General features: G+C 36.2%; 1 protein-coding gene across 1 annotated transcript; it reads left to right on the plus strand.

The window, feature by feature from the left end:
• The first annotated feature begins 461 nt into the window (after window positions 1-461).
• Window positions 462-16,300, plus strand: LOC115216825 (tubulin alpha-4 chain-like). The gene is made up of 4 exons (XM_036506740.1): window positions 462-705; window positions 5,562-5,784; window positions 8,370-8,543; window positions 15,028-16,300. Exons 1-4 carry the CDS (start codon window positions 700-702, stop codon window positions 15,984-15,986), a joined length of 1,362 nt encoding a protein of 453 aa, XP_036362633.1. The 5' UTR covers window positions 462-699; the 3' UTR covers window positions 15,987-16,300.
• Window positions 16,301-16,648: the final 348 nt, after the last annotated feature.

Here is a 16,648-nt window from a genome sequence, read left to right on the forward strand (position 1 = left end):
AAAATAAAAAATATAGGTGCAGGCGTGGTTGTGTGGTAAGAAGCTTATTTCCCAATCACATGATTCTGGGATCTACTATAGCTTCGAGCTGACCAAAGCCTTGTCAGTGGGTTTGGTAGACAGAAACTGAAAGAGGCCCATAGTATATACATATATATCTATGTGTGTATCTTTGTGTATGTGTTTTCTCCCCACCCCACCACTTGAAAATCACTGTTGGTGTGTTTACTTAGCAGTTCAGAAAAAGAGACTAATAGAATAAATACCAGGTTTAAAAAGAAAAATGTCCTGGGGTTAATTTGTTTGACTAATACCCTCAAGGTGGTGCCTCAGCATGGCCACAGTCAAAATGTCTGAAGCAAGATGAGCTTGATACTCTGAATGCTTATAATGTCATTTCCCACTAAACGTTATCTGATGATGTCATAAGAATGACGAATGACATCATCAGATGAGATTTCCTCATGGAGGAAGTGTTGGCAGGGAAACAACAAAACAGCATTGTCATCATAAAATGCTGTCATCTTTGTGATGTCATACAGTCTGTCAGTCTGACAGACAACCCAGCCATTTCTGAAATGAATAACAATGATTTCGCAGACAGAACAAACTTAAATAAAAAGTTTGATTTTTTCGTTGAGTTTCGAAGAGAAGTTTCGAAATAAATTAATTAGCAGTTTCGATATTTATTAACTCTTGATGACCGTAAGTGGTGTTATTTTAGAATCCTACTTTTTACAACATGACTACAAAATAATTAATAATTTCATAGAATTCTTTATTTTATCTTATTTTTTTGTCTGTTATCCTTTCCTAGGGTGTAGAAACCATGCCAACCCTGTAGAGCTAGGAACAGTCCTCTGAAACTGTTCAAACAATGCTAACATGGAAAATGGATGTTAAATGATGATGATGATGATGATGATGATAATGGTGATGATGATTGTGATGGTGATGATGATGATGATTGTGATGGTGATGATAATGATGATTGTGATGGTGATGATAATGATGACGTCTTTTCTTTTCCCAAATTACACAGATTTATCATCTTTTCTGTTATACTACTTTATCCAGTCATTTCATCTATTAATTAAGCCACCTGGGTAAGAAAAGAAAAAGGGAGCTTCAGCTATTATTTCTAGTAGTTCATATAAACTGCTTCAACCCTGCAACACGGCATGTTATAGTATGCAATATGGTGCTTAATTAGGCAGGGAGAGAGTAAATCTGAAGCAATTTATGTCAGTATTTTGTCACTACTGTCTCTATCTTCTTTCCTGCTGCTCCCACTCACCCTTAAATAATGCAGATTATTCCTACAAGGTATTTGTTTACGCTCCACAATATTACTGCAGTTAAGGCTTTGTAGAGTGTTGGGAGACAGGTTATGGTTTGGGTTTTTTTTTTCTACTTTTTGTCTTTGGCTTTGTTGTACTTTGAAGATTAAAATAGTTTTCCCCTCATTGAGACAATGTAATAAACTACTTGACAAGCACCTTATGTTTTGACCAGAAGTAGGGATTGGTAGAATTGATAGAGTCAGGAAAATGCTTAGCAGAATTTGTTCTGGATCTTAACATCCTGAGTTCAAATCCAATCAAGGCTATACTTTCAGAGTCAATAAAACAAATTATTTGTCAAATAGTAGGGCTGACGGAATTGGTGAAACAGCTCCCCTCAAAACTGCTGGCTCTGCGCCTAAATCAGAAACCATTATTATTGTTGTTGTTTATGTTAGCTCAGGATATCCAAAAACATACTAAAATTATCATTAGTTTAAATAGACTGTAACATTTCCCTTTTTTGTCTTTTGCTTCAAAAAGATGAAGTGTGATTATTGCAGCAGCCTTTGAAAGTTTTACCAGTCAATCTTCTTTAGTGCTTTATAGTAGTGTCAATATTATTAAATAAATATATGTAGACTGACTTCAATGTAGTTTTGTTTGAGGAGGCTTGACATACTTAATTTGCTAATTTGGCAAAATATTTTTCATATTACTCCTAAGTAATTGCATAATTCTTTTTATCTTTGCTATTAAGTAATTAGCTATATATGTGGTTGATTGGGAATTGCTAGTTTAACATCCAAAGAGCTTGGGACTAAAGTGAAACTTATCAAGGAATCTGTTATTCTTCAGAGCATTATTGTAATGGCTGAAGGTTTTATCAATGGATCAGCTTTTCTTTACAACTTTATTGTAATATTCAAATATTTATTTACTCAATGATAAATGAGAGATTCTTTTGCATATGTTTTCAACTAGATTTTGAAGTGGTAAGAGAGTAGAGATTTCTTATTCATGTACATGAAATTTTAATTAGGATTACAGTACAATTGGTAAGATATTCATCCCAAAATTTAAAGTTACATCTAATAGAAAATACAATATCCTGAGGTGTTAATTTGGAAGCTGTTGAAGATGCTGAGTAAATCGTATTGAATTTATCAAATTTTTCACCTTTGAGTGGTTTCAAAAGAGCCAACCCTATATAATTCCAGTTTGTAACATTTTGAAATTACTATTTAGAATGTCCTTGGTGCCTAACCCAATGATTTTGCAAATTTTGGCGCTATCAGATGAAATATTATTTTTCACTCATATACATATCACCATTACTATTGTCATCATTGTCGTCGTTGTCGTCATCATCATCATCATCATCATCATCATCATCATCACCACCACCACTATCATCTTCGTTTTATATCTGCTATCCATCCATGAGATGGACAGGTCATCAGAGTTCAAATCAGCTCTTACTCAAGCATACTATATTCTTCTAGTGGGAGTCAGGGAACCATGTATTACTTATATGTTTCATTTTGTGTTTGATTTCTAAGACCTAGCTGTCCTTTCTGTCTTAACTACTTTACAGGGTGCACTGGGTGCATTTCATCACAGTACTGGCACAAGTGAAGTTCAGTTGAATCCCAAAAGATATGGAACCTCCACCATCAGCATTCCCCATGCATTAAAGCCATGAAAATCAGCTGAAAAGGGCTCGCTTTTGCTATTCCCACCCAAATTTCTCACAACTACAAAATGAACGATAATTTATCTGTATATCAATTACTATATAAATATAGTAATTAATTTGCATATATAGATAAATATGCACACACACGCACACACAAATGTATATATATATGTTTATATATATAAGCTGATGGATTCCCAGGCAATATTTATATTTTTAATGCTGTAGACACTGCCAAATTGAATGATATTGCCTGGGTGTTGAAACTACAGTGATATCTGTTTGGCTAGCTGATGATGGGAATACATAGTGGCTGTGTGGTAAGTAGCTTGTTTACCAACCACATGGTTCCGGGTTCAGTCCCACTGCGTGGCACCTTGGGCAAGTGTCTTCTACTATAGCCTTGGGCCGACCAAAGCCTTGTGAGTGGATTTGGTAGACGGAAACTGAAAGAAGCCCCTCATATATATGTATTTATATGCATGTGTGTGTTTGTGTGTCTGTGTTTGTCCCCCTAGCATTGCTTGACAACCGATGCTGGTGTGTTTATGTCCCCGTCACTTAGCAGTTCGGCAAAAGAGGCCGATAGAATAAGTACTGGGCTTACAAAAGAATAAGTCCCGGGGTCGAGTTGTTCGATTAAAGGCGGTGCTCCAGCATGGCCACAGTCAAATGACTGAAACAAGTAAAAGAGTAAAAGAGTAAGAGCTACACTGTATAGGGAATTTCTTATACCTTACTCATGCTATTTTGCATTGTCCTTGTAAAGTGGAAAATGCTTGTGGATTCAAAGTTTATGAGGATTGCTTACTTTGGTATCATTTGGTTTTCTTTATAGGTAACCTGTTTAGGCTAAGACAATGCTTACAAACTGCTGTCTAGTTTTAGGGAGATTCCATGGCATACACACACGCACACACACACACATGAATACGTGTCTATATATATCTATATCTATCTATCTCTCTCTCTCTCTCTCTCTCTCTCTCTATATATATATATATATATATATATTATATATATATATATATATATACATATACATGTCTATAAATATATTTACATATACACATATTCGTGTGTTCCTACCCATGCCAGTATGGAAGGTGGATGTTAAACGATGATGATGATACACACACACACACACACACACACATAAAATACATGATGGCTGTCTGCTCGTTAGATGAGCATGACAATCACTGACAGGAGTCTCAGTCCATGCAAGTGTTCTAAGTTGAGTGCAGATTGCACAATTCCACGACAACTCTCACTAGCACTACCAAGAATCTCAGAGACAAGCAAAGTGCAAGATATCCGACTCAGTAGAGTGGCAGGTTTTATATATTAATTACCACCCTTACCATGTAGTAAACCCACAGTGAATGAGGGACCAAGGTTTCTCATACACTGTTGGTTTACTACACCTTCAGACACCAACTCAAGTATTTCTACATTCTGGTGCACCAGGCAAATTAATGAGAATATATTCTTTTATGCCTATCAGTGCAGCCTACCCATGACATGAACTAGCAAAATGTATACATTGTGTATGTGTGTTTGATATTGTTTATATATATATAACATATACATGTCTATAAATATATTACATATACACATATTCGTGTGTTCCTACCCATGCCAGTATGGAAGGTGGATGTTAAACGATGATGATGATACACACACACACACACACACACACACATAAAATACATGATGGCTGTCTGCTCGTTAGATGAGCATGACAATCACTGACAGGAGTCTCAGTCCATGCAAGTGTTCTAAGTTGAGTGCAGATTGCACAATTCCACGACAACTCTCACTAGCACTACCAAGAATCTCAGAGACAAGCAAAGTGCAAGATATCCGACTCAGTAGAGTGGCAGGTTTTATATATTAATTACCACCCTTACCATGTAGTAAACCCACAGTGAATGAGGGACCAAGGTTTCTCATACACTGTTGGTTTACTACACCTTCAGACACCAACTCAAGTATTTCTACATTCTGGTGCACCAGGCAAATTAATGAGAATATATTCTTTTATGCCTATCAGTGCAGCCTACCCATGACATGAACTAGCAAAATGTATACATTGTGTATGTGTGTTTGATATTGTTTATATATATATATACATATATATAACAATCGATATGTATGATGAAAATCATATCTTTATTTCAGTTGACACTTTAAAAATCCAACAATTGTTTCAATTGCATAAACATACAAATACACATATATATATTCATATACACATACAGATATATAGATATATATATATATATATATATATATATATATATATATTATATATATATATATATATATATATATATAATATTAAAATTAATAATAATCAGCACAACATCAAGGTAATCCATATTGATGAAATTTTAACTGGACATCTGAAAAAAATTTTAGCTGTTAAAAACACTGACAAAAAGAAACACCAAACCAAATTTAACTTTAGACATTTATTCATTCAACCGTGTGTGTGTGTGTGTGTGTGTGTGTGTGTATGAAAATACGTATATATAATATATAATAATATTTTGTTTTATTGTTTGATGTTTCAGGGAGAAATTGTGAGCATCAATATTGGACAAGCTGGCGTTCAGTTTGCTGAATCCTGTTGGGAATTGTATTGTCTTGAACATGGAGTTGAGCCTGATGGCAGACTAAAATGTAACTGTTTTCACGAGCACAAAAACAATCGTCTTGACTCAATATTTTACGAAACAGAGAAATCTTTAATTGTTCCTCGTGCTATGTTTATTGACCTTGAACCAACCGTAATTGGTATGTAACGAAATGTTATGTGAAATTATGTTCAGATGATTAACTCATTTATTAACGACTTACTGATTGTCTTTGGTTTGATTTATTAGGCAGCAAATTGGCATAGTTGTTAAAGCATAGGATACATTACCTTACACTATTTGTTCCTATATGCTCACCTTCCTGTATCTGAGAGTTTGCTCTGGCACCTTATCATTATCATTTTTACCTTCCCAACTACTCCCAATCACTCCTATATATTGTGTATGAACCAAGTACTACCTCCCTCCGTAATGAGACACTGATGTTTTTTCCTCTATCATACTTAACACTTGGACACAATGCAGCAATGGATCATGAACTGGCAACTCAAGCTGGCTGTGGACAAATGTACCACCATGCATTTTGGGAGGAAAAACCCAGCGTCTACTTACTCCCTCCACAAAAAGTCTTCTTGTGAACGTGACCTGGGCATTATTGTCAACAGCAATTTGCATTGGACAAAACAGATTGCTGAAAGTGCCAAGAAGGTTGAGGGTGTCTTGGCATCACTTACCAAGTCCTTTGTGAGCCGCTCTCCGGCTATCTATTGGAGACTTTATATAGCTATGGTGTGGCCTCACCTGGAGTTTGCATTACCGGTCTGGAATCCCTATCTTACCCAGGATATTAATCGTCTGGAAATCGTTCAGCGACGTGCAACCAAGAGAATACCCTCCATCAGGCATTTGCCGTATTCTGAACGCCTTACTTCCTTGGGCATGGACACATTGAAACTCCGACGTCTGGCAGCTGACTTGGCAGACACCCATAAAATTATTAACCATCTTACTAACAATAACTCTGAGCACCTTTTACATACCCCATAACTTAGCGATTTAGCAAAAGAGACTGATAGAATAAGTACTAGGCTTACAAAGAATAAGTCCTGGGGTTGATTTATTCAATTAAAGGCGGTGCTCCAGCATGGCCGCAGTCAAATGACTGAAATAAATAAAAGAATAAAAGAATATATAAACATACACATATATACAGTTTCCATCTACCAAATGCACTCACAAGGCATTAGTCAGCTTATGGATTGCCCAGGGTGCCCCGCAATGAGACTGAACCTGAAATCTTATAGAAGCAAAGCAAACTTCTAAACCACACAGCCATGTCTCCATTTTTGTGTCTCATAAAATAAATCATTGTTTTATTGTTGAGTATATCAATAATCAGTAATTGCTAAGCAGCAAGTGAATACACAATATTGATCATTAATGAACACAATATAACCAAATGACATTAACTAATATAATATAAAATAATTAATGACTTTCTACTGTATTGAGTATTTTCTTATTTTGTTTTTTTTATTTATGTTTTATTTTTTGTGTGATTATTTTTCATTTGTTTTTTTACTTGTTTCAGTCATTTGACTGTGACCATGCTGAGGCATCACCTAGAAGGGGTTCTCAGCATATGGCCCTTGGGGATCCACATAAAATTTTCTTATTAAAATTTATGAGCAATAGCAGGAGTGGCTGTGTGGTAAGAAGCTTGCTTACGAACTACACGGTTCCAGGTTCAGTCCCACTGCGTGTCACCCTGGGCAAGTGTCTTCTCCTATAGTCTCAGGCTGACCAAAGCCTTCTGAGTGGATTTGATAGGCAGAAACTGAAAGGAGCCTGTTGTGTATATATAAGTATGTATATGTTTGTGTGTCTGTGTTTGTCCCCCCCCCACCCACTGCTTGATAACTGATGCTGGTGTGTTTATGTCCCTGTAACTTAGCAGCTCGGCAAAAGAGACTGATATAACTACTAGGCTTACAAAGAATAAGTCCTGGGGTCGATTTGTTCAACTAAAGGCGGTGCTCCTGCATGGCTGCAGTCAAATGACTGAAACAAATAAAAGAATAAAAGAATAAATTGCTTATGCTTGTACAACACACCAAATATCTTAACAATTTTTTGATACAATTCCTAATAACATTTAATCTCTATTATTCAGATTAATCTGTCAAATGTAATACTTATTTATTCCAAATTGTTTTGTATTAATCCTTAATTATTTTGCAGCTTTGAGATCTCGATGATGTGGTTGTTTATTTTCAGAATAACATTGCAATGTAAGTGTGAGAGGCCAGCTATGACCAGTTTGAGCATGACACATGTAGTATATCAGGGCCGGCTGGTTGAAGAGCTAATTAATAAAACATAATGACATAATGGTATTTTTTTAAACATGGAATAGCTATGAAGGTCCTCTATTATCATGTCTGGTCATATTGCTTCAATAGTACAGTCAGTCTTTATAATGAAGTCCCACAAGCTCTTGTAATTCTCATCTTCTATCATAGCCTTTGGTTCTTATTCACACCACATTTCAGTTGTTTTGAAGCCGCATACTTGGCTGACATCCCAATGTACTCTTTTGCCTATACAGTCATGCCTGTGTCTGTGCCTGTACTCCTTTTGTACTCTTTTTGTGTTAGTATACAGCACTCACTCAAAACATGGTCGATACTCTTGTCTCCTAATATTATTTCTTTTTATTATTAACATTTTCTTTTTTGTAATCTTCTGTCTATTTTTTTTTTTACCATGCCATCATGATTTCAGATGTTGTACGTTCCGGAAAATTCAAGAGCCTCTTTCATCCAAACACTTTTCTGTCTGGGAAAGAAGATGCTGCCAATAACTTTGCCCGTGGCTACTATGGGGTTGGCCGAGAAGCGTTAGAGGTTGCTGTTGAGAGAATAGAAAAACTTGCTGAAGACTGCGATCAGTTACAAGGTATCTGTTGATAATTTTAACTATATTAATTACAAAATCAGTTACAAAATATCTGTCTGTAATTCTAATTGTATTATCAGATCATATACAACAGCAGTTGTGAGGTATCTGTTGATAATGCTAGCTATATTATAAAAAGATCAATTGTAAGGTGTGAAGGCATGTAAACAAGTGGTTATAGTGTTGTATTCATTGTTGCAAGATCATGGTTTCTATTTCCAGACTGGGTGGTGTGTTGTGCTCTAGAGCAAAACTCTTCATTTCATTGTTGTCCCAGTTGTAAATGACAGATTGATACTCTGTTCAAGAGAAGCATTGGGATTCTGGTCACTCACATGTTATGAAAACCAGGTAACTGGCCCAAGGGATCTGAGGGCTTAAGAAAATAATGTCCAGGGATTGATGATGAGTTGTGAGACATCTCTGGATAATTTTAAATATATTATTATTGATTATTAAATTACAAATTAAAAGCAGCTCTTGTAATGTAAACGTTATTGGTCACAGATCTGTAGTGTATGTGTTTTGCTTATATGCCAAATTTGCTGCTCACACATCTGGGACCATGTAGCTGCTACACACACACAGATGATAGTTAAATGAAGACTAAATAACTGATCAGCAAAGATTTTCTTGTTGAGTCAATGAGAGAGCCTCTGCATAGTTGACTTATCTTGCAAGATTTCACAGCCAAATCTCCCATAAGTCATACCTTACCACCTTAAAAAAAAAAATCAAAGAACACATCAGGTAATGTATTCCTAGATATACTATGTCTGAACAAATGATGGAATGGTCACAGCTAAAATGTCTCTGATTATATCTCAGCAAAAGCAAGGGTCACTTTGGGCTAAACAGTTACATGTGTATGTGTGAGTGTGAGTGTGTGTGTGTGTGTGTGTGTGCGCGCGCATATGTATGTGTGTGTGTGTATGCATGTGTATAGCTCTTTTGTTTTTTGGTTTTTTTTCCAATTTTAATTCAGAACTTTTCAAAACAAGACATTTGCACTACAGAGCCACAGGCAGTTTCAGTTGGGTTGGTATCAAAAGGGTTAAGAATTGTTTCTCTGTTATATATTTTAACCCTTTTGTTACCATATTTCTGTTGAGATGCTTTGCGTTTCTTTCAATTGATTTTAAATATAGCAAAGAATTTAGTAAAATAATTTAGTTATTAATTAAGCTAGTGTTAGGAACATAAATTGTGACTAAGGTTTGGTGGAAGATTTTAATTCAGAACTTTTGAAAAAAAGACATTTGTACTCTAGAGTCAGAGGCGGTTTCAGTCAGGCTGGGATCAAAAGAGCTAAATTGTTAGCATGTAGTTGTTACACTCAAAACCTTGCACTTCTCTGTAAAATTGAGATCCTACGTAAGTATCCATAAGTATCTGCAGCTCTTTAATTCTACCCTGTTTATTTTATTTAAACATTTAACAATAAGATGAAATGAATGTGTTACGATATTAAGAATGAGATGAAAGGAAAAGTGTTGTTGATAATTCATCATATGTTTATTGCTTAAAGCTTGTATTAGACATGATGGTCCAATGAAAAACAACAGAATAATATCAGAAAGTTCTGTTCATAGTATCACCTTGGTTGGACAGCTTTTGTGATTATGTGTGAATGAGTGAGATAAGCAGAGAGAGGGTGAGTGAATGAATGTTAGTGTCCCCAGCCAAAGTATGCATGGGAGATTTTTAGTAGCAGTTCAATTGTTGCAAAAAGTGGTGTATGTAAAACATATACAACCTAGGGCAACCCTTGACTCAACCTCCCCTCTCTACCCCACCATTACTCAAGCTTATACAGATTTATATGGCATACCCCAAAGTGCCACACACCCCACCAGCTACACTACTGGTTGCAGAATTTTAGGTTGACATTTCTGGTTGTCAGACAACAGCAGAATTTGAACAGCGCTGACATGACACATGACTGTGTCTGTTCTCTGTTCTCCTACCTGTTTCTTTGTTCTGGTTTGTCCCCATCTTTCTTTGTAGATCTGGTCTTTTTCTAATGCTCTCTACAATATATCTTATTGGACACATCTGTGATAATGCTATCAGTCAAAAATCTAGCAGTTGTTTTCATGGATTTTTGCTGATGCTATTACTTATTCTGCCAAAAATTTAGTTGTTCACAAAGGATTTCCTGGTTAGAAAACCACAAGTCCTAGCATTGAATCAAAGTGTAAACCTGCTGTAAGCAATAGGAGAAATTTGATGGGAAAAAAAATTTTCAAACAAGCAATAGGCACAGATGTGGCTGTGTGATAAATAGCTTACTTACCAACCACATGGTTCCAGGTTCAGTCCCGCTGCGTGGCACCTTAGGCATATATCTTCTACTAAAGCCTTTCGAGTGGATTTTGGTAGATGGAAACTGAATGAAGCCCATCATATATATATATATTTGTATGTGCGTGTGTATTTGTCCCACCACAACCACCACTTGGCAACGGATGTTGCTGTGTTTACGTCCCCATAACTTAGCAATTCAGCAACAGAGACTGATAGCATAAGTATCAGGCTTACAAAGAATAAGCCCTGGGGAGTCAATCGTTTTGACTAAAGGCGGTGCTCCAGCATGGCCACAGTTAAATAAAAGAATAGAAGAATAACTCCTTTACAACAGCATCTGAAGGATGAATTACTTATGTAGTGAAACCAGTGCGATTAGTGTTACAAAGTGTAATCATTGGCATACCGATTCCAAACCCTGTTCAGTTGACTTTATTTTTCATACTTTCAGGGCTGATAAAATAAAAACCAGTCAAGTGCGAAGATTGATATAATCAATCGTTTCATCTCTCAAAAATGTGTGATCATGTGTATCCTTACTACCATCAGTCTTACATGCTGGCATGGGTTAGACAGCTTGACAGGAGCTGGTGAGCCAAAGCACGTGCCAAACTCCACTGTCAGCTTTGGCAATGATTTTACAGCTGTGGGAAGAAGAATTTTAAATCAACCCTTTGACTGCATAATTAAATTTTATGGTCATTGTTGATATTTTCTGCTTCTGCAATACTTTTTTAGTGTCTCCTGAAGATACAGCTTTCATAAGCACCCTTAAAGTTTCTTCCTCTGTAAAGAGATATTTGATGAAACATGGGGGAAAAAAATTAAAAAAATCTAAAAAGTTGTCATTTGCAAAACATGCCAGTGGCGAGTCTCCATTTCTCACAGCTTAAGGAGAGTTTTTTTCTTTGGAAGCCATAGTTGAGTGGAGGCATCCACTTCCCACATACAAAGTGTTAAACCCCCTAATTAAGTGAATTAATTAATTAATTACAGCCAAAACACTGTCCCACTGCCATTCATAAATAACCATTGTAATAATTTCATACAGGATTCTGGCAGTTGTCATAACACCAGGGGGAGATATTATCTCCCACTGTAGGATGAGCCAGTGGAGGATCTTCTTTCTGCTTGATCAACCTGCTAGAAATAGCAGCAAAATATCCCTCAAATCACATCATATCACCTTAAAGAAGGAAAAGGTCCATTAGATAATGTAGTTTTGTGTATCCTAAAAAATACAGGAAAGTCATTGTGCTGATTTAGTCACTTAGACACAATTTCAATGAATTTAGTTAATCAAACAGTGAGTGTTTTACTTATTTTTCTCTGTATCAGGGATGATGATTATTCAGCTGAAAATATGAATGGCTGAGGGCCTAAAAATGCTGAAATGCCTTTGGTGTTTTTGCTAGATGAGTTTTTGTCTCTCTTGCTTTTTACGATACCTATAGTTTTTTTTTTAGCATGTGCGTAAGAGATAATGTCTTAGGACAAATACTGCAGTAACTGGCCTATCAACAGCGTGTATACATTAACTATTATACATAGATGGCTATTTTAATCTGATACTGTCTCAGTTGCTTATACCAAAGTTTTAATCAACCGGGCAACTATTTGTAATACCAGTGAAACTTTTCTTCATTTTTCCATCTGAGCATGTGACTGGCTGTGAGTATGTACCATTGAAAAGGTCCAAAATGGTCAAAATACATCTGGTGCTCTCACTGGTCGCTTTTGGGAGGAATTTTCGCTTCTCTTTGATACTTATTGTTTTTAACACAGCAAGTCCACAAGAGATATTACTTCAGGTTAAATACTGCAGTAGACAGCCTATCAACTGTGTATACATTAAATATGATGCATAGATGGCTATTTTGATACTCATCAGCACAGCCAACGAAGATCAATGTACAGGGAGAAATTTATGGAGAGAGCTTCACAATTGAAAACCATTTTCTTCATAGAAGAAATTCAATGGAAAATATGAAAGATGGCGTGGATCAAAAAAGAAGTAAAGAAAGAAGGAAAATAAAATATTTTCTAATATTGTATTAGTTGCAGTTGTTGTTGTTTAGATTCGGGTCAGTCTTGATCCAGAAGACCAATGACCAATAACATTTCCATCATGACAATGCCAATTTTCTTTCAGAAGACAGTGTATCTAGGATTACATTAATTAATGTGTTCTTCATTCCTTTTAAGACTGAAGGGTGTCATTTGAGGAGTGGTGATGGCTTGTTTTCCTAGGTGGATGAGACCCTCTCCCTCTGTCTCTGTTTATCAGTTTAGTATATACCAACCCCACCCTCATCATCATCGTCTTATACCCATTTTTCCTTGCTAGCAAGGGCTGATTAAATCTGTCTCAGGACAGCATCTTGCAAATTTTTAAAAGCCAATGATGGAGCCCCTATGCAGTTGCTCAACTATCAGGAAATAGTGGCTAAATTCCCTCAAATCATTCTCTACCATTTTAAAGAAAGGAAGACATTGGAAGAATGTCATCCAAGACACACAGTGCCTGAAAATATGGAGTGATGTTTGAAGTTGGAATGTTTTTGATCATAGACCTTCTCAATAAGAGCCCCACCTCGATCTAATTAACAAGAATGACTGTGGTTGGGGTGAGGATAAATCTTTGCTTGATTCTGAAAATCCAGTAGATACAGGAACGGAGAGAATGCATATGAACAGAGCAGATAAGAATGGAATAAACATGCACTCCCTCACCTCAGCTCTCTTATCTGCTCTAGTCATATATATATGTTAATATTATATATACATATATCATCATCATCATCATCATCATCATTTAGCGTCCGTTTTCCATGCTAGCATGGGTTGGACGGTTCTACTGGGGTCTGTGAAGCCAGAAGGCTTCATCAGGCCCAGTCAAATCTGGCAGTGTTTCTACCAGATTTGACTGGGCCTGTATATTATATATACATATATATATATACATATTATATATATATATACTTTGTTGTGTCTGGAGAGTCATTCTCTTTTAGTGTCTTATTATCTAACACACTCACTGGTAAAGTTTCCACTCATTTATTTTTCTTAAAATTTTCATTGCATCTTGCAACTTTTTCAATAATCGTTGACTCTTTTAGGAAAATATAAATAAGTAAATTAGTGGAAACTTTACCGGTGAGTGTGTTAAATAATAAGGCACTAAAGGAGAATGACTCTGCCCAGACACAACAAAATATGCTTCAACACACAAACTCACATAAAGAATCTTGCAAACCAAATCCCAAAACGAAATATATATATATATATATATATATATATATGTATATATACATATTTATATATGCGTGTGTGTGTGTGTACATGTCTGTATGTATATGTATATCAGGTATATATGTAGTTTATCTTAAATATGATATAGAGTTTATATAGTATATTGAGTTGTTGTTGTTTAGTCTAGGATAGCCATATGTACCTGCCATGACCATCCTGTCTTTTATTCAGGCATAACATATCCAGGACAACATTATCCAATGTGCCCTCCCTAAGACAGTAGGGTGCAGTGTGATCCGAGGAAGAACTGGCTGTTGTATCCAGCAACTCAAATGACTACACAGTGACTCTCTCATTGGTTTGCTTTCTCCAGTGTTGATAATGTTTGTTTAGAAAGAATTGTTTGATGTTTTACCTTCCTCTTGTATTGTACTGTGTCTATCGTAATGACACTCTTCTCTTAACATTCCAGCCCGTGGTCAATATGTCAGGTAGAGAAGTACAGTTCACTGCTGGAAGTAGTGGAGGTATTCTGTAATTGCTGAATGTTTCAATAACTTGCAGTACTAAGGTGAACTTCTCCTGTATCCGCTGTAGATTAATGAAACAGCAAAGGAGCTTCTATGTGGTCCCTCAAACAGCTATAAATAGCAACCAAATTTCCCCTCAAAATACACCCTACTGTCTTAAAAGGAAGACCAACACATTGGATAATATAATCTTGAATATGCTATCTGAAAAAAGAAGGCAAAAATCAGTGTAATGGTCAAGATTTGAATGTCTTTGATCCTAAACCTGCTTGATCAAGGCTGACCTGGGGCTAAACAACAAGTACAATGACAATATACCAATGTTCCAATGTCAGTATTTCTATAAAGAACATCATTTCTGTCACTAGTGACAATATACATTGCTGTCATTTCAGGTTTCCTTATTTCTCACAGTTTAGGTGGCGGTACCGGTTCTGGTTTCACAGCAATCCTAGCACAAGCTCTTAGTCAGCTCTTTCCAAAGAAATCAAAGATTAATTTCATTGTTTACCCGTCACCTCATTTATCGACAAGCATGGTGGAACCATACAACTCACTGCTCACCACACACTGCACTATGGACCATTCCGACTGCAGTTTCCTTCTTGACAATGAAGCTATTTATAAAATCTGTCATAACAAGCTTAAAGTTTCACGTCCAATGTACAAAAACCTGAACCAGGTCATTTCTCATGTACTCAGCTCAATTACAACCCCACTACGTTTTGAAGGTTCCCTTCAAGTAAACCTTAGTGCATTTCAGACCAACCTGGTACCTTATCCTCGAATTCACTTTCCCCTGGCCACTTACTCTCCACTAATGTCAGACGTGAATATTTTACGCTCAGTGGTAAGCATTCAACATTTAACCAACCAGTGTTTTGCACCTCACAATCAAATGGTTAATTGTTCACCTCAATCTGGTAAATACATGGCATGTTGCCTCCTCTACAGAGGCGATGTTTGCCCAAGTAAGGTTAATTATGCATTGCAAAACATCAAGCGATCAAGCAAGATACATTTTGTTGACTGGTGTCCGACTGGATTCAAAATAGGCATCAACAGTCAACCCCCATTTTCAGTTCCTGGTAGTGACATAGGGAATTCTATTCGAGCTGTTTGCATGCTTAGTAATACAACAGCAATTCGTGAAGCCTGGGCACGTCTTGATTACAAATTTGATTTAATGTTTCGCAAAAAAGCTTTTGTTCATTGGTATATTTCTGAAGGCATGACATTAGATGAATTTCTTGAGACACGAGAAAATATGGCTGCACTGGAAGAAGACTACAAGGAGGCTGGTGCTGACACAGTATTTGTGGATGAAGAGGAACAAGGAGTGGCAGAATATTGAACATATTAAAACAGAGTCACTTCTAGACTGTCGGATGACATTACACTCACTGAATGTGAGAACAGGAACAATTTTCATTTATTTCACTGAATGTGAAAGTAGGAACAATTTCAACATTGTATTTACACGTAGCTTCTGAAATATACACTCTCTCTTTTCAACATTTGTCTCTCACATCAGTGTAACATTTTTCATTCTACACATTTGCACCTATTTGCTTGTGTTCCTGTTGTTATATTTTTTCCACAAAAACCATTTGAAGTGTAATTTAAACAAGAATAAAAATAAAGCAACAGATATTTATTCTTTTCGTATAAATGAATCAGACTTTTGCTTTTATTGGTTTCAGCCAGAGGCTGTGGCCATGCTGAAGCACTATCTTTAGTGCGATTGTGTTTTCCTTGTTTTTTCTTTTATTTCACATTCATTTCCTGAATTGTTTCTGGTGAAGTAGTGAGTTGAACAGAGCTGCATTCATATGAATGATATCAATAATATCATCCTTGTTTCTTCTGATTCTCAATGTCCTGAGTTCAAATTCAACTTTGGGCAAGCGTTTTCCTCTATGGCTCATATCTGCCAAAGCCTTATGAGTAGATTTGGTAGATGGAAGCTAAGAGAATAGTTGTAAATGGGTGCCATTATCATGCAGTGTCCTTCAT

The sequence above is a fragment of the Octopus sinensis genome, linkage group LG10 (assembly GCF_006345805.1).
Source record: "Octopus sinensis linkage group LG10, ASM634580v1, whole genome shotgun sequence".
NCBI lineage: Eukaryota > Metazoa > Mollusca > Cephalopoda > Octopoda > Octopodidae > Octopus > Octopus sinensis.

Coding starts and splice junctions, on each gene's coding strand:
- LOC115216825 (XM_036506740.1), top strand. Junction 5,785..8,369: donor CCTTGAACCAACCGTAATTG/GTATGTAACGAA, acceptor TCATGATTTCAG/ATGTTGTACGTTCCGGAAAA. Junction 8,544..15,027: donor AGACTGCGATCAGTTACAAG/GTATCTGTTGAT, acceptor CTGTCATTTCAG/GTTTCCTTATTTCTCACAGT.